General features: G+C 42.9%; 1 protein-coding gene across 1 annotated transcript; it reads left to right on the forward strand.

The window, feature by feature from the left end:
• The first annotated feature begins 703 nt into the window (after positions 1-703).
• On the forward strand, positions 704-9,033 carry C2H3orf52 (chromosome 2 C3orf52 homolog). Its single transcript, XM_066340591.1, has 6 exons — positions 704-987; positions 4,450-4,573; positions 5,144-5,277; positions 6,008-6,078; positions 7,397-7,587; positions 8,500-9,033. Coding segments are annotated over exons 1-6 (702 nt in total). The 5' UTR covers positions 704-807; the 3' UTR covers positions 8,502-9,033.
• The last annotated feature ends 12,596 nt before the right edge of the window (positions 9,034-21,629 follow it).

Here is a 21,629-nt window from a genome sequence, read left to right on the forward strand (position 1 = left end):
CTCAGAGGAACTTCAGATTCCTTATGGATTCATCTTCCATGCTTCCAAATCACCATGCTCGTTTCATAAAAGCATGTTCTGTAGAGCACAGGTTGAAATTGAAGTCCATCTTTCTCTTCTCTTTAGCTATGTCCTTTGGGGTATTTTGACCTGAAAGCAGCTTCTCAGCTTTAGGTTGGATAGTATGTTCAAAGATATAAATGGTTCTTTAACACCAGGTATGATTTTAGTTAGTGTAATAGCTAGAGAGAGAACAATATTCTGCACAAAGGTCAGTAGTGCTCATTTCTTTATTGACTATAGAGGAAAAATTAGAAATACAAGTGTTGACAGAGTCGTAGCCTAAGCAAACAAGATGCTTTGTGAACTTTTACTCAATCTGTGCTGTTCAGCACATCTGTTTAGCTGGATAACAGTAATAACATTTTATTGTTTTGGCTGACAGCAGCAGAAAAAAAGCACTGTGGTTCATTTCAAAATCGTCCCAGCAAACGACAGCGTTTCTAAAGGTTTAGTCATCTGCTTGTCAAGGGCTGGGACAGGAAGGTAGGCAAACTGGAAAACCTGGTATTGCACAGCTGAGAGCCAGAGTTCCCACGGCTACGCAAATCGATACCTCATCCGCCTTCCTTTTCTCTGCAGCTGGGGCAGCCCACTTTCTTTGTTCCCTAGTTTATTCCCCTAATTTATTCCCCTAATTTAAGACTGTTTTGAGACCTCTCCTGTGGAAATTATCCCCACACTCCCAGTCTCCAGCCCGGTGGCAGAGCTGTCACAGACCGTATCTGCAGCTGAAGCAAAAGGGAAATGAGAACGCTCCGTGCTCACTTCAGAGACAGAGGTCCTCACAGCAGACCTTCTTCTAAGGCAGAAGCAATGACAAGGCAGAACTCTGCTCAGGAGCATGAGATTATTGAACTGCGGCAACAGAACGGGGAGGAAAGTGAGACTGATCGTGACCAGCCTCCAAATGCTGGAACAAGACAGGTAAGAATTTCACTTGCTCATTTGATCCTTCTGGTGGGGGAAGTACTACGCAGCAGGAATGACACTTGAAGGAACCTTTTTTAGGGGTGATTTAATTTGTTGTTTGAGATAAACAGGCTAAAACCCCATTAATTTATTTTTTTTCTCATCAATGGGGTGTTCTAATTTGAGAGTGGGATTTTAAGCTTTAATTTAGGAACTCAAACTGTAGTTGGTTCTCTGAGTTTTGCTTTCTATTTTAATGTGCTATCAGTGGGATTGGGCTCAAAGGCAGAAAAAAGTTGAAATAAGTTTTAAAACCAGGCTTCCCTTCAGTAGAAGTTAACCAGGGAGCAGCGCTGCCAAACAAAAACAAGGTGTGCTCAAACAGACCACGCTGGATTCTCTTGATCTATGTCATTTTCAGTTGCTAACCATTGTGAATTTCTATTAATAGAATGCTCCAGAACCTCAGGTAAGGTCAGCACGTGAATCCTGAGAGAGGTAGCTCCTGGTGCCTGGTTTAAAGCTGCGGCACAGACTCATTCTGGCAGAGGAATGACACGTTCACGGGTGATGCTGTGCAGAGTTACAGCACTTACTGCAGGAACATTGGGGTGGAGTGAAGATGTTTCCCTCTTTTCCGTGGGCTGGTTCATCCATCCCTGGACCAGGCAAACCCTGCTTTGTCCTGCTCAATCAGGGCTCAGATGCCTCTGCTGGGTCAGACACATTCCGGGAGGTGCAAAGAGGAACAAGGAGAGACAGGAGGAGAGGCAGGGGTCAGCTAGATCTGCTTGGCTATCTTGAGAAACTTCACACTCGGGTTTATCCTTCCCTTTTCCAGAACTGAGTTTTCGTTTGAGCTCTCTTTAGGCTGATGATAAAAACTCCCCGTCCTCTGAGACTGCTGGGAAGTTACCATGCTCTGCTCTCTGCTCAGGTGGCAGGTGAATCAGAGCTGCCCTGCCCACTGGGGAGAGACTTTGCCGGCTGCTGCTGCTTCCCCACGGCCTGTGGGCAAAGTTCAGAGGGTGTTGGACTACCTGGGGAGCTGAGTGCTTTCCTGGGATCGAGCTAGTTTGCTACATGTGATTAAGAATTGAGTTTTGTGATGATCTAAACGGAGTGGCTCAATCGAAACTCGGGCTGGCCAGCTGCCTGTCTCAACTGATGAGGCTGTGGCTGATTTCATAGCTGCACTCTAGGCAGTAGTTACTGGCCTTTAAAACGTTTAAAATACAGAATATACTAGTGTTAAGTATTAAGATGAAATTCAGACTTCTAAAATATTTCTAAAGTAATAATTTAAAAAAAAGGAAATATGATCACAGCTGAAAGCTGTAAACAAAGTGTAAAAATAACCATACTCAGATATGAATGGCAAGGAGACCAGATCCTTTGAATGCCCTTATTAACATCAGCTCTAGATGGGGGCTCGTGGGGTTGTGCACACCACTGCTGCTCCTGATGATCAATGCAATGGAGAACATGTCCACCTCTAACTCAAGGCACAGCTGGACCTTCCACCTCTGCAAAAACCTCTGGAAAACCCTTGGGAATGCCCCAGGAGAGCACCAGCTTGTTGCAAAATCTAGGGTACTCCTGCAGAGAGGGTACTGTTCAACCTGCAGTGACAAGACAGAAAGGTACAAGCAGATAGCCCAACGCTTTTCTCTGCTCACTGATGGCATTTGGAGCCCAGTCCAGGCACTGGCTCTGTTGCTTTAGGCGTTTTTAGATATAAATTCCACTTGTGCAGGGCCCATGGGAGTTCTCATTTTGCATGTGCCAGGTGGTGACATGGTTTGCCATGCAGGGAGCAGCAGGGCAGGGAGCAGCAGGGCAGGGGTGGATGCTCCACGGGGATGAACACAGTTCTAAAGTTCCCTTCGTTCTGAGGGAAGTCGTATTTAACAGGGAAATTTATTCAGGACAGGCGTTTGCAATTACAATAAGCTTGGTGTAAATGGTATTTAACACAAAAGACTATTCAATAGGAATGAGATAACGAGGTATCCACTATTCAACCGAGAGAAGGCGCTTTGCACCAACGATACTTACCTGAATTTAGAAACTTGTGTTTTATTTCTTACAAGTGTTTGCCTTTCAGTCCCCTGCAGAGCCAAGTTCTGTGTGCAGGTGTGTTCCCTTTTCTGCCTCTGCTCCCGGAGGAATCTCTCTTGTAAGATCTTTCTCTTTATGTGTGTTTTCTCTCCCTGCTCTCCTGCCACACACACAGAAGCTTTTAGCCAGCTGCTCGATTCAGTGAAATTCAGTAAAAACCTCTCTGTGTTCTTAGAAAGCCCAAAAAGTAAAGGAAGGAAATGTGGATTAGTGGCTGCAGCAGCAGCTGGTTCCTCCCAAACTGCACATGTGTGGCCCAGACAACCTACAGCATGTGCTTTTCCTTACCTGGTACTGATGGCAAAAAGAGCACGGGGCTTCCTACTGCCTTTATGGTGGATGGAGAGGAGTAATTAAAATGACAGCTTATGATCTGCTTATGAATTCAAGCCCTTGCTTCAGTCTTCTGAATCTTCTGGCTGTGGAACAAAACAGATGAAGTCACCTCTTTTGCCATCACCTAAACTTGCTTTTTTCCCTGGGTTCTTTTGCTTGTTTGGGTTTTGTTGGGGTTGTTGTTGTTTTTAATATTCCTCCTGCTGGAATAACTCATTAAAAACTAATTTCTGTCATGGTTTTCGGCCTTATTAAAAATTAAGTAACAGGCAAGGTGTTGTCCTTTCTCTCTCATGTGAATGTACATACATGAACAATTGCTTTGAGGGAAGTTTTCTTTTGACCTCACAGAACAGGTGAGATTTGCATGAAGCTCTCTGTTAAATACACTCAATAGCCTTCAAGTTTCCAATCTTCTGAAGAAAAAGTAAGTCAGCTATAAATGTCTCAATTATTTTATGGAGGGTTTAACAAACAGTATGTATTGAATAGCACTGCCTTTGCTTTGGGGGCTGGCAACCAGAAGCTATGCAGGTTGACATCATCAATGCCACAGAGGTGAATGATTTTGGAAATACCTCCAGAGATGCCTTTTTAGCTGGGGGAGATGACAAACATTAAAAGGAGAGCTTGTGGAATGTGCAAATATAATTCTCACAGTTAAAAAAAAATATGGAGCTAAGAAATCACCTTTGCAGTAGGTGATAATATATTTATAATATTTATAATAATACAATATGATATAATACGATAATATTTATAATAATATAAATCACTTTAGCTTGGGCCATTCAGGAGTGGGAAATTCTGCACAAAGGGGAACGATATCTCTCAACTGAATGTCCTTTTCCTTCTCTAGGTCTGCATTTTTCTCCTGCTGCAGTAGTCAAGGCTGGGAACCCCTGATGTAGGGCATTGCTTACCAATGAGACTGTCCCATCTGTGTGGGGTTTTGTTTCTAAGTGTGACAGTGACATGCCTTATTTGATTAATCAATATGCCCTTCTTTTTTATACCTAGGAGAGAGATCCCTGGGAATCGTGCAAGAAGGTAGTTTTCTGGAAGTGTAAAAAATGGATGGTTATAACTACAATATTTCTAGTGCTCCTCCTGGTCATTGTCATCAGCCTAATCCTTTATTCCAGTGAGTATCTCACTCTTGGTTACACTGATATAGACATCAATATCTGCCCTCTAAAAGAACACAGCTGCAATAGCATCCTTTAGTCTCCTTCAGTAGACTGCTGAAGGAACTGGGATGCTGACTGCTGAAGGAACTGGGATGCTGACTGCAGAGGGTGGTGGTGGAGTTCAGTAGCTGTTCTGAAAGCTTTGATCTTAGCAGGCAGCAAGCAATTTGGACCCTGATCAGGTGGCAATTCGAGTGTGTAGCTAAGTGAGAAAATATCACAAAAGGAGATTTGGATATGAGGATGGAAATCATGTTTGTAATGTAGGAACAAGTGCCATGGGTGACTTAAGTCTCTTGGTGTCATTCAGAGCAGATGACTTTTGCTGATGGAGGTGGGTGATTGACCTCCACGTGCTGTCACTTTTTTCAGGTGACTTGCACTTTGTTTCTGTCTTTCCCAGTCAGTCTTTACCCAGGAAATTTGTGAGAAAGCAGCTCTGGAGAGAGCCAAGAGGGGTTTTTTTCAATACTTCACCTCACTGAAACTTTTTCCTCCCTTTTCTGTCTCCTTTTGATCCTTAGCTGTTTACACAGACGAGGATGACTACTGGGATGCTGATGAACTACTAAGCAGTGGGAAGGTTCACAGTTTTTCAGGAACATTGGAGTTAATGTGCGGTCTCACAAACTTCTCCTCTGAGGACATTACTAAGAGGGTGAGTGTTTTATGTGATTTTTGGCAAAGTTGATTCTGCTTAGAACATAGTTTCAGTGCTTTGCCATTTAAGAAGTTTCTGTTTCTCTGCGTAACAACTCAGTCATTTGCAAGTCCGCAAATAAAGTGTGTCGTACTTTTTAAAGTTGTGATCTCGAAAAGAAGGAGTTGTCTGCTTTTAAGCACAAAGAAGTAATGATTTTTTTCCCCTTAACCCAGCACAACTCTGGGTTACAGCTGAAATAAACTCAGCGTATTTGGCAGTGATCATTTGGGAAGGCAATCTCAGGACAGAGACCACCCCTTCCATGAAATAAGAGTTAGAAGAGCCTTTTGGTACTAATTAAATCCCAAACCAAACAACACGGCAACATGAGCACGTACTTTTAGTTCACCCTGAGTGCCTCCCTTGTGTTTAGGTTACATAACAATCACTCAAAAGCACAATTAGCTTGTCTGTCAAATTTAAAGGACTCTGTACCTTTTCCAGGGCAGATAGGCGCTGTTATTTGACCTTCAGCACCTGGTTTTATCCTCCTTAAAGCACTTTGTAATAATGATTTGCTGGGATTTTGGGGGGTTTTTTGGGGTGTTGGTTGTTTTGTTGTTGTTGTTGTTTTTTGGGGGCTTTTTTTTTGTTGTTTGTTTGTTTGTTTGTTTTTTATTTATTTTGTGAGGGGAAAAAAGAGATTGAATAGAAAAAACATGGGTTTTTTTCCTCTCTCTCTCAGCTAACAGAGGTCTACAGCTCATCTCCAGCTTTAGGACGTTACTTTAGGTCAGCTCAGGTGCTTTCTTTCAGGTAAGAGATTTCTGTCACCAAAGTTATCTGAAAATTACAGGCTTTTGATGAGACGTGCACGTGCTTATGTAAACATGTACAGTATTTAAATCTGTGAAGAATAGGTTGTTTTGGGAAAATTATATGTATAGGCGGTGAAAACTGGTCAAAGGATCCTTTGGTGTAAATGGTAAATGCTGCTAAAATTATGTAATGACATGAACATATTGTTGCTGTGAAGTATTGCCTCTGTTATCTTTGGTTCTAATTGCAGCCCTTAAACATATTCAAGGTTATTTATTAAAACGAGAGTTAATTGCTGGAGACACTTAAGATTGAGGTAGTTTAAATAGTCTTAAGTAAATAAAACAAGGTTCATGGGGAGGAAAGAATCATTTTGTTCCCAAAAGAGATAAAGGCAAGAGGAATATACATGTCCCCTGTCATGGAGAAATAGCTGAGAAGTAAAGGGAAGACAGAGAGCTTCCCCAAGGACTTCTGAAAAAGAACTCTGACAAAAGAAATTAGAAAGACAGGAGAAAATCAAGGGAAGTCGTTTTGCAAAGTCCCAGGTCCTCTGAGATAGGAAGGACAGAGGAAAAGCCACGTTGGAATGTGGCAAGGGGCAGTTTTAAGGGCACTTTGCTCCCTTGCCCTGCCAGCTTTGTTCAGCAGTGAGCTGTAGCTCCTCAGCCTTCTGGGCACTCGTTATGATTTGGACCATTAAGTACAAAGCTGTAGTTCTGCACATATATTGATTAACTAATAACTCTCTCTCTCTTGCTGTCTCTCTCTCTCTTTCTTTCCTTTTATTTCCCCCCATTCAAGTATCTTTTGAAAATGTTCTGAATTCTGGGAGCACAAAAGATAGCTGTAGAATCGTAATCAGTTTTGGTAGACCACAAGAAATGAAATCTCCAGAGACGGTTTCCAGTTCACTGGTTTGTGTAATCCACTCCAGAGCTGAGCCAGGAGCACAGCTGGGTTGTCCCAGGTCCTGCTGGCAGGAAAACAAACCCTCCTACAGGTTCCTAGCTAAACTCTGCACAGGGCATTGCAACACCTCTAATCACAAGCTTCTTGTGGAGCACCAGTGCTGAAAAGCACATCCCACCAGAACAAGGGTCCAATTGCCCCTCGTGCCTTTGGAAACATTTCTCTGGCTGCTTTCAAGTACATACCCAGTTTCAAGAGCTGTTCTGAGAAGGGAGGGGGAGGCAGAAACTGGCATCTTTGGCAGTTTTCTTTCATAATGCTGTTCTTAGGAAAATGGGTTAAAAAAAAAAAAAAAAAATCCTGCTGAAACTTGAAGACACTCATCCTTGACTTTGTTTTTCAGTAATGAGAACTCCACTGTAAATTATCAGCTACTGTTTTCTGTACCACCATCAACAGAGGGATTTATGGAAAACAGCATGAACCCAGATTTTATAAGGAACATTTTACGTCAAAATATTTATGATGAAGATACTCTGAATCCTGGGACATCTGAATGTGATACCTTAAAGCTTGACCCGACTTCTCTCACATGTAAGTCTTGTCCATGAGAGAAACTCCTCCTTCACAAAGATCAGAAGTATTTATGGGAGAGGAGGAAAATATTTCTAGAAAAATATTGAGACTCACTAGTATATATGATTTGTGTAACAGTATTAAGAACATTTTAAATTAGCTTTCAGAAAGTCTTGATATGTTTAACTTAAACACTCTTTTGTCCTCAGATGAGAAAGGGAATAGTGATGAGACTGTTTAGCTGTGGACTCCAAAGAAACTTTTCTGATCTAATATTGTATTTTATCTATACAAAAAAATTCTCCTTGTATGTGTGTGTACCGTAGTGGAGAGACAAATAATTTAAAATATTTCTCCTTATTGTACATTTGGGTTTGAATGCTAACAAAACAAATTTTAACCCAAGGGCTGAAAAAGACTTCTGGTTTTTTTGTAAAATTTATCATGCACAGAAATACTTTTAAAGGAAACAAATGGTCATTCTTCCAGGTTTTCTAGGCAGTGAATCCAATGGCTACCAGGGACGAGGTCATGATTCCAATGCATTTATATTTGTCCTGATAGAAATGCCTGAATAAAAGTCCCATGAGCTTTGAAGTTTTACTGAAAACAATGCATGGAGCTGCCTCCCCCCAGTCCCAATTTACTAAATCACACTTAGGTGCTTTTAGAATGATCCTAGGCTAACAATTCAGCATTGCAATATAGGTAAATAAGGTTTGTAATTAACTCATATTGGTTCTCCTTGGGACTCTTACCAAGGGACAAGAGATCAACAAGTCACGAGTTTCAATTTTTAGAAGCATTTTATTCCTTTATGTTGACAGGATTCTTTGAAAAAGCAGTGTAAAAAGAGACAGGAAAGAATACATTGAAATAACTATTTAACATTTCATTTTAATATTAATATTGTACTGTTTTAACTTGCAGAGAAATTATGGAAAGATTCCTCATCTTCATCACCTCCTGGAAGAGATGGGATTCCCTATCTATAAGTAATCCCAGGGCAAGGAACTATTCATTAGGTAGAAACACTTCTAAAATTGTCTTATAAATACTGCCTGTATTGTAAATGGAAATGCAAATGTTATAAATGGAAAATGTGATATATTTATGACAGTGTTGTATTGCTATAGCACCACTACCTCCTTCTTCTATGTCTCAACAATCTGTTTCATCCTTGAGAAAATCATGCATTTGGTGCATGCTCTGTTAGCTTTGAAAGCTCTGCTTTGTCTTGCCTTATGATAAAATCTAAATGCTCTGCATGTGCTTTAAAAACAATCTTGCACATGGCTCCATCCTTTTTCTCTTGGCTTATGCAAAATCATCTGCACAGCTTCATCCTCAATGCTCACTTCCACTCAAACTCATCTCTCTTATTTTTTCCCCTCCAAACTTCATATGCCACATTTTCCTGGTTGCTCTTTCCTTGTAAAAGAGCCTGAAAACCTATTTTTATATATAGTGTGTATATATCTTTGTATTCTTTAATTACATCAAGGCCTTTGCACTAGCTCCTTAAGAGTGCTTTAGCTCTCATCATTTCCTTATTCTTCCTACAGTCTCCTTGGATGAGGTGCTCTTTGCTCTATTTTTCTCTTCTTCAATGTGAAATATGAAAGAAGAAAGCAAGAGCATGAAGAGATGTTTCTTGTTCACTAACACTCCTGAATGTCACAGGAATCTTTAAAAGGTCAAATCAGCAGTGTGCTTTTACAGTTAGCTACTGCTACTAGATAATAGATAAATACTTGACCTGGTTTTGGAAATCTGAAGACTAGTCTATACCCTTAATCATAGTTCCTGCCCAGCTCGGGGGGATAAAAATGAAGAGATGTAAGGTATTTGCCTTAATAAGGCAGGAAATAGTTGTTCTGGTCGATGAGAGACTGGATGAGATGAATCAGTGCCAAGAGGAAAGTGAAGCAGACAACGCAGACAGTAACTGCATATGACAAAAAAATTAAGCATTAACTTTATGCAGAATGGAACATATTCACTACCATGTGAGTGAATTATATCTTGTCATTTATTTATAGCCTTATAAATGTTAGTAGTGTTGGGTAGACACTTTTATGTTTAAAAGCTTTTTGTATTGTAAGAAATATGTCATAGAAATTTTTTTTTCTCTTTCTAATATTATCAGTTTATTTAAGGAGTAATCTGACCATGTTATTGTGGATTAAATTATTTATTTTTATTCTTGAAGTGACTGTTTTCATTCTTTAGCAGCTCTAGCCTTTCAGCTGTGTGAGTCAGAAAATAGCCACTGGGATTCTAAATGCTGAGCTGTATGAAGCACATCTGACAGCTACACACTCAAACCCATAGCTGCTGTTGCATCTGTTTAAACTGACCTTGTGAAACACTCTGGACCAAATTAGGGCCTCATATTTGCACAACTCTCATATTTGTGTTTTATTCTGATTGCCTCTTGGTTTGTAAGATACAGCATTGACTGTAAGAACTATAATTTCTCTTGTTATAATACTCTATGTAGCATACAACCAGAAGAAAGATTCCTTTTGACTCTTATGCTGGGCAAGGATAAACTTCATGGTTTATTTGGCTTGTCCCAAAAGCAGCAGGCTATGAAAGCACCAGCTGCAAAGAAACAAATTGCTGTTGAGATGCTGCTCAATCTTATTGCTCTCACCCCTGATCTTTTCCTTGAACACTTCTTTATCTTGATTCTAGGAACTGAAAAATCATGTGATGATTAGACTTTTTTATGATGATACCCATATGGGCATTAAGAGCTGAGAAATGAGTCAAGCATTCAGTTTTTTTCCCAGCCATCCTCCTCTGTGTGCATACCATCACCTCAGAACCTCACAGGAAACACGAGGTGGAGCTGTAGCAAGATGTGATATTCAGCAGAAAATGTCTGACTTCACAGACTGCATCCACTCAGGTTTTGAACTCTTGTTGAAGGAGATGTTAAAAAAAAAGGTGGTTACTGGTTATATATCTGTGAGGCAAATTGATCATGTAAAAGAAAATTTAAAAGTGAATTTATTATGACTCAATCCATTAGGGACACAGCAGAGTGAAAACACATTATTACATCAAGTTAGATATTTTGTGTGAATGATCAACATTTATTTTAATAGAAGAAACGAGGAAAATAATTACTTAGACACTGTTAAAAAGCAGCTTGTGGAGTGTGCAATCAACCCTTTGAAATCCTGTGGCTGGTGTCCATCCACTGCTCCATGGGACTGTCCCCAGCATGGAAATGAGAGGTGGGAGTCACAAAGGCACTGCACCAAAAAGCCAGGGCACAGCCAGATAATCACATACCAGAGAGGACTTAAAATCAGAAAAACCGTTCAATATTTTCTTCCATATTGTTCTGTTACAAAAATGGAGGGAGCAAAAAAAAACATGCTTAAGCAAGAACACAGGCACATAATCACTTTATGAGCTCTGGTAAACAATCAGCAATTGATGGAGAGATGGGAAGACTGATTCATGATCACAATTCTATTTTACTCAGGTTTTCCAAGTCTTATATACCATTTCAGCGAGGTTAATAATTTCTACTGCAATAATTAGGTTAGAAGATCATACAAGCAATTCATGCACTTTACAACATTTTTACCTTAGGGAGCTGATTGAATCTTTTCCCTTAAGCAGGTTTTAATCCCATCTTCTCATAAGCTCAACGTTCTGTTTGTCCTTACCACGGCATCCTGGTCACCAGACTAGTTATGCTAATTAAGTTATGCTAATTAAATCTGTCTTACTCTCAGACTTGTGTATTCCCACAGTAAACAGGTTTATACCTGATTTCAGCCCTTTGCACCCAGAAATGCTGCTTGCAGAGGCTGCAGGGCTGTGAGGAGGTGATGCTCTATCGCTGCAGAAAGCCCAACTGGAGTCTCCAGGCAGGAGTGAGCTGTGGGAGCAGCACCTGGAATTCTGCTACTGATACGTAGTTATCACCTGGGCAGCATCAGTATGGACTGTTTTCTTGTGGGTGTAATGTTTGTTTGGCACGCAGTTTATTGTTTGTGGGATTTTTATTTCATTCCAACTTTAAGACTTCACATTAAGTAGCATTATATTAGAAAGGGGAGGGGGGAATTTGAGAAATGGGTCCTTTATAAAAATTATGCATTGTATAATGGTACAAATCAAGCATGTCAGAGCAATTTTGGGCAAGAGTAAGTGTTTCTAACACAAGGTTTATGCTTTCATTTAAAACATGCAACATTCCCCAAACAAACATAAAGACCCTGTTATTATTGTATTTTTGAGATTTACAGCAGTAATTCTTTAAGGCCCCTTTAAAAAAAAAAAAAAAAGAGGTATTCTAAAAGTCCAGAAAAATGTACAGCCTTGGTTGTTTAACATATTGTAGCTCCTAGTTTTCTATAGAGGAACATTGTCTTCTGCTGGCAGTTTCCAGTGATTCCTGCTGGTTTAATTGTCCAGTCCTGTGCCCAGTCCGTGTTTCTCTGTTCATGGACAGGTTTGTCTCATAGTTAATGACTGGGAGATGTAGCCTAATGAGCAAACTCGGTGACAAGTGAGAGGGATTTGTTTGAAGACCCAAGAGCAGAGGTAGGATGGTTTCTGAGGCAGAAGAGTCCACTCTAAGTCACCAGGACATCATCATATTCACTGTGCTCCTCAGCGACATTGGCTTTCCTCTTGGGCACACTGATAAGTGCATATTCTATCTGATTATTGCTGTCCATCACAGACACTTCGTGTTTTACATCGTGCCTGACAGTCGAGTACCACAGTTCACTGGAATTGGCAGAATCTTTTTTGGCGATGTTTTCCTGAGGGGGGGAAAAGAGGGAAAAGTAAAAGGGTATGATTCTACCCTGAGGATGTTCGCAGATGTCAGCACATCTGGAATAGCCTGTACACCCACGCAGTGACTAATACACGCGGTTTTAGGTTTGTAAAGACGAACACTTCGCCTAAAGCGTTTGTAAAGCCTAACAAAGTGGGTTTGTTGGTAGCTGTGCGGGCTGTGGCTGCTCACCCGGACAGCCCGAGGATGCTCGGCGGTGGCGGCCAGCTAAAACCATCGCCACACGAGGGAGCGCACGGCGGGGATCATCCCCGGGACACCCATCCCTCAGGGATCATCCCGCAGGGATCACCCCTGGGATCACCCCGGGACACCCACCCCAGCAGCAGATGGGAGCTGCTGGCCAAGGAGGGAAGGTTACAGAGATGTTATCGCTGCTTGTCAAGGGAGAGCATCTGCGGTTTGAACAAGACTTGATATGGGGTGTTTCGGGAATGAACTGAAGGAAGGGTGACTTGCAGGATAAAAAGCATAAGGAAAGAGAGGAAGAAAGGGAGTCAGGGACTGTGCAGAGTCTGGGAGCCACTCACTGGTGAAAATTAAGAGTCTGGGAGGCAGCAAAGACCCAAAGCACAGGTGTGTGTGTGTGTGGCTGTCCAGGAGATGCAGTCCTGGAAGGAGCCCAGGGATGAGGTGAGGGCTAATCCCTTCCCCAGCAGCCCTCACCTGAAGCTGCCCTTAAGAACAGGAGAAGAGAACCATTAGCAAAGGAGGAGGTAAGGTTGTGTGAGCAAATGCCTTCCCAACTCTGCTCAGACTTGTCCCTCCTTTGCCTCCTGAGGGGGTTTGCTCATGGCTTGTGGGTGATTGTGCAGTAAATAGTTGGCAGGATGACTCATCCCAAAGGGCTAATGAGCACTGATTAAGTGGTTGGAGCCACAAGTTAATAATCTGTTTGCCCTTAGTTCTTGATTGGAATGCACTCAAGCCAGGGAGTAACTACTGGCTTTATAGTGGGGTTCTCTGCTGTCTGCCCCAGTGCAGTGTTTTGAGTGAGTGTTGCTGGGTTCGTGGTGACATTTGTAGCTACCTTCCACACTGTATAACAGAGGTCTGTGTTTCATGGGTTAAAAACTCCGAAGGGTTAGCTTTTATTTTTTCAAGCCTAGAAGAAGGACAGTGTTAGAACGAAATTCCTGCAAGAATTTGCCTTGCATTTTCCAAGTTCATGAAAGTCATGTGGTCTATTTAGATTCTGCTTTGTGTAGAAGATCTCCTGACCTTGAGAACATGAAAATAAATTCTGATTTTTGATTTAAGGTTTTATAAAGTTTTGAGATGTAGAAATTTCAAGAATTTTAAGGAGCAGAACAATCAGAGTAGACTTGCTTATCATCAAGTTCATGGTTCTTTCAATCCCCTAGTCATGATTGCAAAAATGGAAGGACAGCAGTATTTCTCTTAATGTACCTGTGAAATAAGAACAGGTAGGCTCTTAATTTTCATGAGTGAGTGGCTCTCAGTGCACTAAGTGGAGTCTGGAGCATCTCTTGTCCCTTCAAACACATAGCTCTAACTAAACTTGCTGAGTCACATTTTCCAGAATCCTTTTGAAAGGCTGTTATCATCCACCTTCTCTTATCAGCGGGCAGACTGAAGTGCAGAGGTGAAGGGATTTATCCCACCCGCCAATGGAGCGAGTGTGAAAACTTCCATTACTCCCAGGCCAAGTTTACCCTCAGCAGGGGCAGCTCTCCTATTGCACGAATGGCCCAACACACCCTGCAAGGAACTGTTCTCAAACCACACTCTGGGGCTTTTCCTCGGGACACCAAAAACTCTCAAAAGCAGACAGCTACTTGGCAGGTTCCCCATTACAGTTCCACCCCCTCCCGTTCCCCCACAGTCCATCCCACACTCACAGGTACAAACGATGAGCTCATTTCATCACACCCTTTTCTGTCATCTTGCCCACTTTCTTCAAAATTTTCTGCTAAACACCCACTTATCTGCTGGGCACCAACTTTTGCTTTTACTGAGGTCATCTTTGTTTAAAAAAAAAACCCACAAAAAAACCCAAACCAACCCGGTTAGGCTGCCAAATGGCAGTGGTACATAGGGGTTCTGATGGTTGCTTTTCAGCAGGGATTCAAGATGCAACTTCATTTCCCCTCTGCTAAGATTAATTATTTTTGAAGCAGTGGCAGCAAACTGTACTCAGTACTCAGCCCCTGGAGTTCAGCACATTAACACACACAAACAGCCAAAGACAAACGACCACTTGAGAATGTGAAGTGCCACAGTGGAGAGGTGGCTGTTCCCGCACTCCTGCCTTCCAGCATCATGAATTTGGGCAGAGAAGCAGGGCACACACCAAGTTAGAGAGTTACTTATGAAATTACTCTGGATGCATTGCCAGAAGCCCCAAAGCTAACCCCAAAGCAGAGGGGTAAGATAAACAGGCAGTGGGTTTATCTTACCACTCTTTCCTGCCTTGAAATGCAACCACTTGCTTCGTTCTCATTTATCAGAAACTAAATGTGCAACCTGAAAGGGCGTGTTTGGTTTTGTGGAGATTTTTTTTCTTTTGTTTTCTTCCTTCTAGAGGCAATGAGATGCTGGAAGGGGAAACATTATTCTTTTCCAACAGAGCCTCAGCCATTTGTTGATACATCTGCTATTGTTTTAGAATGCAAAGATCAACCAAAACCCTTTAAACCTCAAAGCATTAAATGTCTCTTTGTTTTTCAACTGAAAATTTCTTTATTACTAAACCTGGTTGGTAATAGTCTATTTAAATGGCTTTTAGAGAAAACATCATGCTGAAACTGAAACTCTTCCAGGAAAGATGCCAGTAGTCAAGAGACCAGCTACCAAAAAGCTGAGTGGAGAAGGGAAGGAGAAGGAGAGAAGCATCTCTGCAGCCGTGAGTTGTGCAGAGGACATTCACTGAGACATCATCACAAGGTTCAGCCTCCTGAATTGCCTGCTTTGGGCCAGACAACACTACACTCAGCCTCAGAAATTATGATGTGTGCTGCAGTCTTTTTTGGCTGCCCAAGAGCTGGGCTGCATCTCAGTGTGACAGTTTTATGTGCACACAATTATTTTGCATGTAGGTTTAAACTGGTGCTTTCCTGCATCCTAAGCAAATAGTCTGATCATAGGCTTTTCTTTCTTCTGCAGGAACATGATGGACACATGTGTCCACGTGTCACATTGAACATGTGGATGCTTTGGACTCTGTTGCCCCAGAGAGTGGAGGGAAGGGGAGGGAAAATCAGTTTTAGTCTTTACCTTGATGGTACCTGGTGGGTAGCTGCAGGTCTGTGCTGAGGAAAGAGGAAGAAAACACATGAGATTGTCATTCTCTGGTGTAGCAACACTAGACAAGGATTTTCATCAGCACAGGATTTACTCAGTCACAGACTGAACATAAGTTGTGCAAAAGCTTGAACTTGTATGACAATAGTAGGGAAAAGGGTTAAACCTCAGAGCTAAATAAATCTGATGACTTTTTGAGATTTATCTTGTCTCTATAGACATTTGGGTCACACAGCAGTGCTCACTGACCCAAAATAAACCTAGACGTGCAATCTTCTTGGGTTCTTTTTGTTTTAGTTTCATTTAGTTAACTGGAATCAGTTTTACACATTTGTCATAGAGATGAAAGTTCTTGCTTGCTTTCTGACTGTGTTTTAGCTCTATCACCTGTGCAGCCACAATCCTGCCTGGGATCTCTGGCTGGATGCTGGGGCACAAAGGTACTACCTGCTGTGCCACATGTGCTGGGTGTCTGTGCACAGACTTGGCAGCCTGGGGCTTTATCTCTCTGTCTCATCAATATCTAAGTGGCAGAGGTCTGTCATTTTGCATTCTGCTTTCTCCTAGCCTTGTCTTTATCTGGCTGGTTCTTAACCCGAGGTGGATTGAACATGTTGTTCCTGTAAAAAGCTGAACTTTCACTTTTGATTAAGATAACAAGGCTTTTTTAAGGCTGCTTATTTGGCAAACTGATAGGAGAGACATCAGTCTCTCAGTATTGCATTGAAACTGCCATCTTAGAGAATTTATGGTGTTTTCAAACATTATTGTGCTGCCTTACCAATGCCACGAAATTGCCAATGTAGGTGACTAACAAGAGGAGGATTTTTGCTAATGCTGCAACTTGCCAAAGTGGTAGAAGTATTTTTGTACCTTTGCTACATAAATGCCTTGATGGGAAAAGCCAGCAGCCTGAATCTAAACCAACACCTCCTGATTCACATGAGCTACATGTGATCCTGACTACCACAAGAGCCTTCTCTATTTGAATATTTGAAGGAACTGTTTTGTTAGGAGAACACGTCATACCGATGACTGTTTGGAGGAAGCCCTAAGCAGTGTCTGTGCATGGGGAGCAGGTCTGGTGTGTGAGCAGATGTAGGCTGTGCTGTGCTGTGCTGTGCTGTGCTGTGCTGTGCTGTGCTGTGCTGTGCTGTGCTGTGCTGTGCTGTGCTGTGCTGTGCCAGCAGCCCTCTGGCTCAGCAGCCCTCCACCTCCAGTGACACACAAGGGCCAAGTGTCTCATGGCAGGAGGCAGCAGCTGAGGACCTGGGGCTCAGCAGCTGGAAGGGGATGGCTGCTCACTGCTGCTGCCTTCTCCAGGAACAGGAAAAACCAAGGAGCCCCCGAGTGAGCCAGCACAGTGGGACAGCAGAGGGCAGCTATATTCCCCAGTGGATGCAAGGAGGTTTCCCTCCGGTGGGATGCAAAATGCCTTGCCGTGGCTGTGCCTGTCAGCTGCCTCTACAGAGATGCAGGGATCTCCCCCGTGTCCCCACTCATGCCCCACACCACCCCCAGGGGCTCCAGCTCCTTTACTTACTTTCCTTGTGGGAGTATCTTTTTCTCCGGCTGGCTACTGGCGCTTTCCACCTAGGGATGGAAATAAGGGTGAGCAGAGGCAGATCTGAGGATCTCCACGGTCCTCACTTCCCACTGCCAGCCGGGGGCACAGGGAAACCCTCAGGGAGATACCTTCTGCAGCTGTTTGGACCAGACACTTTATGTAGCTTCTCCGCTGCTGCTGTCCCCAAGAGGCAGCCCCTGGCAGGCACCCAGCCCTGCTCTGGGGATGCCACAGGGTAAAAGAGGCACCAATCCCAGCTCCAGGGATGGAGGGTGGCAGCTGCTGGGACGTGTTCCAGCATTTAGCTGTTCCTGGGGACCTAAAGCCTTTGTTCCCTGGGAGCCCTGGCAGTACAGCAGCGAAGTTTGTGGGTTGGAGGAGCAGCCAGCCTTTCTGTGTTGTCCATATCGAATAGCTCTAGGTGGGTGAGTCAGCAGTAAATACTGGGAAGAGAGAGGAAAGGACCAGCCTCATGCTCCCACAAACGATCTACATGGATCTGACCTCTAGCATGTGAGAAAAAGCAAAAGGAGATAAAACATAGTCATAGTGTGACAGAAAGGGCAGACACGTGGGGCTGAGTGCCAGGCTAGCAGATCTGATCTCTAGCAGCTGAAATAATCCTTGATGGTTCAAGCAGAAGACTTTACTTGCAGGTCTCAGTACTGAAATTATTTGGCAAAGTGAGGAACTTTTACACTGTGTTCAGGTTGCTGTTAGCAAGTTTCTGGGTGATAAGAACTAGGGTGTGCACTGTTGTTTAAAGTTTACAATTTGGGGCTTGTGCAAAGCCAGTAATTAACTAACATTTTGCAATGCAGTGTTAATATTTATATGCTAGATTAGGATATATGATAAAAATGTGCTGGTGGATATATAGCTGCCAAGTCATATGAATTTAGGGGTTACACACAGCATGCTGCTGGAGGTACATTATGAATCAGTCTCTAATTGCTTATTTGTTAATTTTTTTCTTTCCTAAGATTGAGGAAAACAGGTAATGCTGCTATTCTTTTTTGCTGTTGATACTTTCCTTGCTAAGTGTGTGCTCTTTGGTGTCATTTCTTTTACAAACTACCCAAGTCCCACAACTCACCTGGAATGATTTCTTTCTGCAGATGTCCCTCTTATAAGAGTAGCAGAAAGTTTTGCAAATATTAGTGGAATTCCCAATTTTCTGTTTACTGATGACTAACTCTTAGGTTAATTCTTATTTAGTCAATCATGTGTCATCCTGCAGGGGATATGCAATGTATGGTCTGAGAATTGCAAGTCTTTCTTAGCATCTGCATTCATGTTACAGATGTGCTGACTCTCTGGGGCAGGTCCCCAGCAGTTAGAGAAAGGGAGCCCAGCTCAGGGTGGAGAGGGGTTCTGGAGGGTCAGCTCTTATTGGGCTGAGGTTTTTTGAGGCAATTATAACTATAGTTTTATCAGTAAAAATGCTGGGAAATAGTTCTGGCCAGCAGTCATGAAAGAGGGCAAATGTGACTCTCATTTAAAATGAGAACAAAGGCAGATTTCCTTTTCTTTCTTTCTTTCTCTAGTTTCATTGAGCTCTCTGCAGACGAGCTGCATGAACCATGTTACAAGGTTCTCGTGCTCAGGAAGTGGTGAAACCAACTACAGAAATGCCTCTAAAAGAAACACTCCAAACAGAAGGGATCAAATGGCAGCCATGACGACGTACAGGAAGAAGGAAAGAGTTAAGAAATCAATTACAGAAGAAGCAGGAGAATTTATAGATAAATGGTAAATTTATCTGCACCATTTTCTCCCAGCAGCTGCTGTTAAGAGCTCAAGCTTGTGTTGCCTGCTTTGCACACCTGAAACTGGGGCTGCCTTCAGTCTGAATTCAGTCCAGCCCAGCTGGCAAAGGGCTGAGAGACAGGGCAGGGATGTCCCCTTCTGTCCCTGAAGGGACACTCCTGGGCAGGGGGTGGGATGCTGCTGGTCACAGAGACACCCACCTAAGGAGCTGCCTTAGTAAGGTGAGCCAGCCTCTCCTGCTTCCAGAAATAAAAAACTCCTGTGACCCCTGTGGGGCAGGACAGCAGCCTGCAGGGGGGACCTGCTGCAGCTTGTCCTGATCTGTCCCACAGCAAGAGGTTGCTGCTCCAGAAAGAGCTGGAGCTTCCTCTTAAAATATCCAATTCTTACCTGACTCCTTAAACTCAGCGCCTCTGACACAAAGCTGCCAAACTCTCAAAACTCCCCATATCCTACAAAAAGCATCATCCTTCCTTGCTTGGTTGGTGGCTGCTTAGCAAAGAAAGCCCAAAGCCCCATCACTTTATTTTAATTCCTCCCACCCCTGTGACTGACTCTGGGCCCTCCCTTGGAGCCCACCAGACACGGCTGATCCTCACCTACACGTGGGCTAATTAATCTGATGAACTTTGCCTGCCTGTCTCACTGGAGTGATAATTTTGAGATATTTCTTCCAACCAGCTGCCAAGAATTTTCCAAAGACTTATAGACAGACACTCCCTCACCTCTAGGTGCCCATCTACTTTGATTATTTCCCACATCTAGTAAAAGTTACTCAGGAGAGATGCTGACAGCTGGATGATGTAAATGCATGAGCCTCATTCCTTAGGAATTTTATATGGATGGGATACCTGTTATGAGATAGATATAAATTTGTGCTGCCCTTTCCCTTTAGCCTGACTCTAAGCTCACCCTGTGCTGTGGAGCAGAGGAGTTTTTCCAAGCTGACCCTCACTCTCTGCCTTTCACACGTCCTGGAGAGCAGCAGTGGCCAGGACTGGACCTCTGCAGCACCAGAGTTTTGCAAAGGAGTCATTGCATAGGAATGACTATTTCACTGGGAAAAAAAAAAAACCCAAAACCAAACCAAAAACCCCACCCTTGTCATTTCTCCATCCCTCTGAACTTCTGTGAAGTCTGTGATTTTTCTGAGAGGCTTTGTCAGCAATGGGGCAGCTATGACTGAGGAGAGATGTGCTACACAAAAATCACCAAAAGCTGCCGCAGCTCATCCACAGCAGCTGGAGTGAGAGGATTTGCAATTGCTCTCTGCCATGCAAGGGCAAATCCCTGAATGACTTCTCCTGGCAGTGGTTTATTGGAATTTTTCAAAGTGATGGAAACAGGATGCAGAGCTGCATGAGCCCAGACTGGGGCACAGCACCATGCCAGTGATGGCTTTTATGGCACTGGCCCCTCCTCTCTGATGGGGGATATTCACAGCCCCAACAACCTAGCAGAAAAAAAAAATCTGCCTTACAAAAACCTGGCTTGCAAGATTCTTATAAAGGAATTCTTATTCCCACTCCTAAAAAGTAGTCAGGAATTATTTCAAAAGCAGCACAAGTCCCACATGTAAGGATGACAAGACCACCTAAAGCAGTGGGGATTCAGCAAGCCCGGACCTGAGACACATAAAGCACAAAATGTCATCACTGCTCCTTGCTGCCACAGATGAGGACCCATCATTTCACACGGATTTTGTTTGCCTTGACTCAAACTGCTTCAGAGAGCAAGGCTTCATGGTTTGAGGACTTCTACCCTTTTTGTCAAGGCCAGGTAACGTGGTCACAGCTCAGACATCGGGCCACAGACCTGTAGAGATGTAAGAGATGCATCCTCTTTACAAACAAGAGGAATGTTGAATTTTGGCAGTGGAGTGCCTCATCTGAGCTCCTTAAGACCAAGTAAGCAGTCAGGATGCAGTACTCAAAAACTGCATGACCTTTTCTCTGACCTATCCAGAAGACAACGGAAAGAAAAGGGAATTTTCCACCTGTCCTAGGTTATTCCTGTTGAGCATCCTCCTCTGTCCTTACAGTTCCTTAGGAGACTGTTCCTAACTGTCCTAACCTGTTCCTAATCTGTTCCTAACCACTGTCGTACAGAACTATAGGATATTCACATATCTCATGTACACCATTTAAATATATTGTACAATTCAGTCTATTTCTACATAGTGTACATAAAAGCTTGTCTTTATGACACATGGTACCAACAGATAAGAGAGAGCAAGATGAATCTCCTCTAAGTGTAGTTTTCCTGCCCGGAAACTTGGAGCAGATGACGGGTATTCTGTGTTCCTTTTGTTCCTCTCCAGGATGGACTCTCTTCCTCCCTTCAGCAGACTCTCTGTGCTGGGAGTTTACAGACGATGTCACCTCTGTAAACACCATCCTGAGGACATACTAAGGACTATATTGTTCCTCTTAATTTGCTTGCTAAATTGTGTTTTGTTATTCAAGGAGCTCCTCATGGTGCCTTGCACGATCCCTTGAGGCTGATTCCTTGCAGGTATCAGTTCTACTAAGTTGAGTAATTAAAACTGAGTTGAGTAATTAGAACTAAGTTCTACTTAGTTCTACTGTTGAGTAATTAAATATAAAATGGTGTCGGACCTACCTT

The sequence above is a fragment of the Sylvia atricapilla genome, chromosome 2 (genome assembly GCF_009819655.1).
Source record: "Sylvia atricapilla isolate bSylAtr1 chromosome 2, bSylAtr1.pri, whole genome shotgun sequence".
Taxonomy (NCBI): Eukaryota; Metazoa; Chordata; class Aves; order Passeriformes; family Sylviidae; genus Sylvia; species Sylvia atricapilla.

Bases quoted from the DNA above. Each gene is read 5' to 3' on its own strand.
- C2H3orf52 (XM_066340591.1), top strand. From the start codon at position 808: ATGAGAACGCTCCGTGCTCACTTCAGAGACAGAGGTCCTCACAGCAGA. The intron at 5,278-6,007 runs GTGAGTGTTTTA...TCTCTCTCTCAG, and splicing joins CTGAGGACATTACTAAGAGG to CTAACAGAGGTCTACAGCTC. The intron at 6,079-7,396 runs GTAAGAGATTTC...TTTGTTTTTCAG, and splicing joins GCTCAGGTGCTTTCTTTCAG to TAATGAGAACTCCACTGTAA.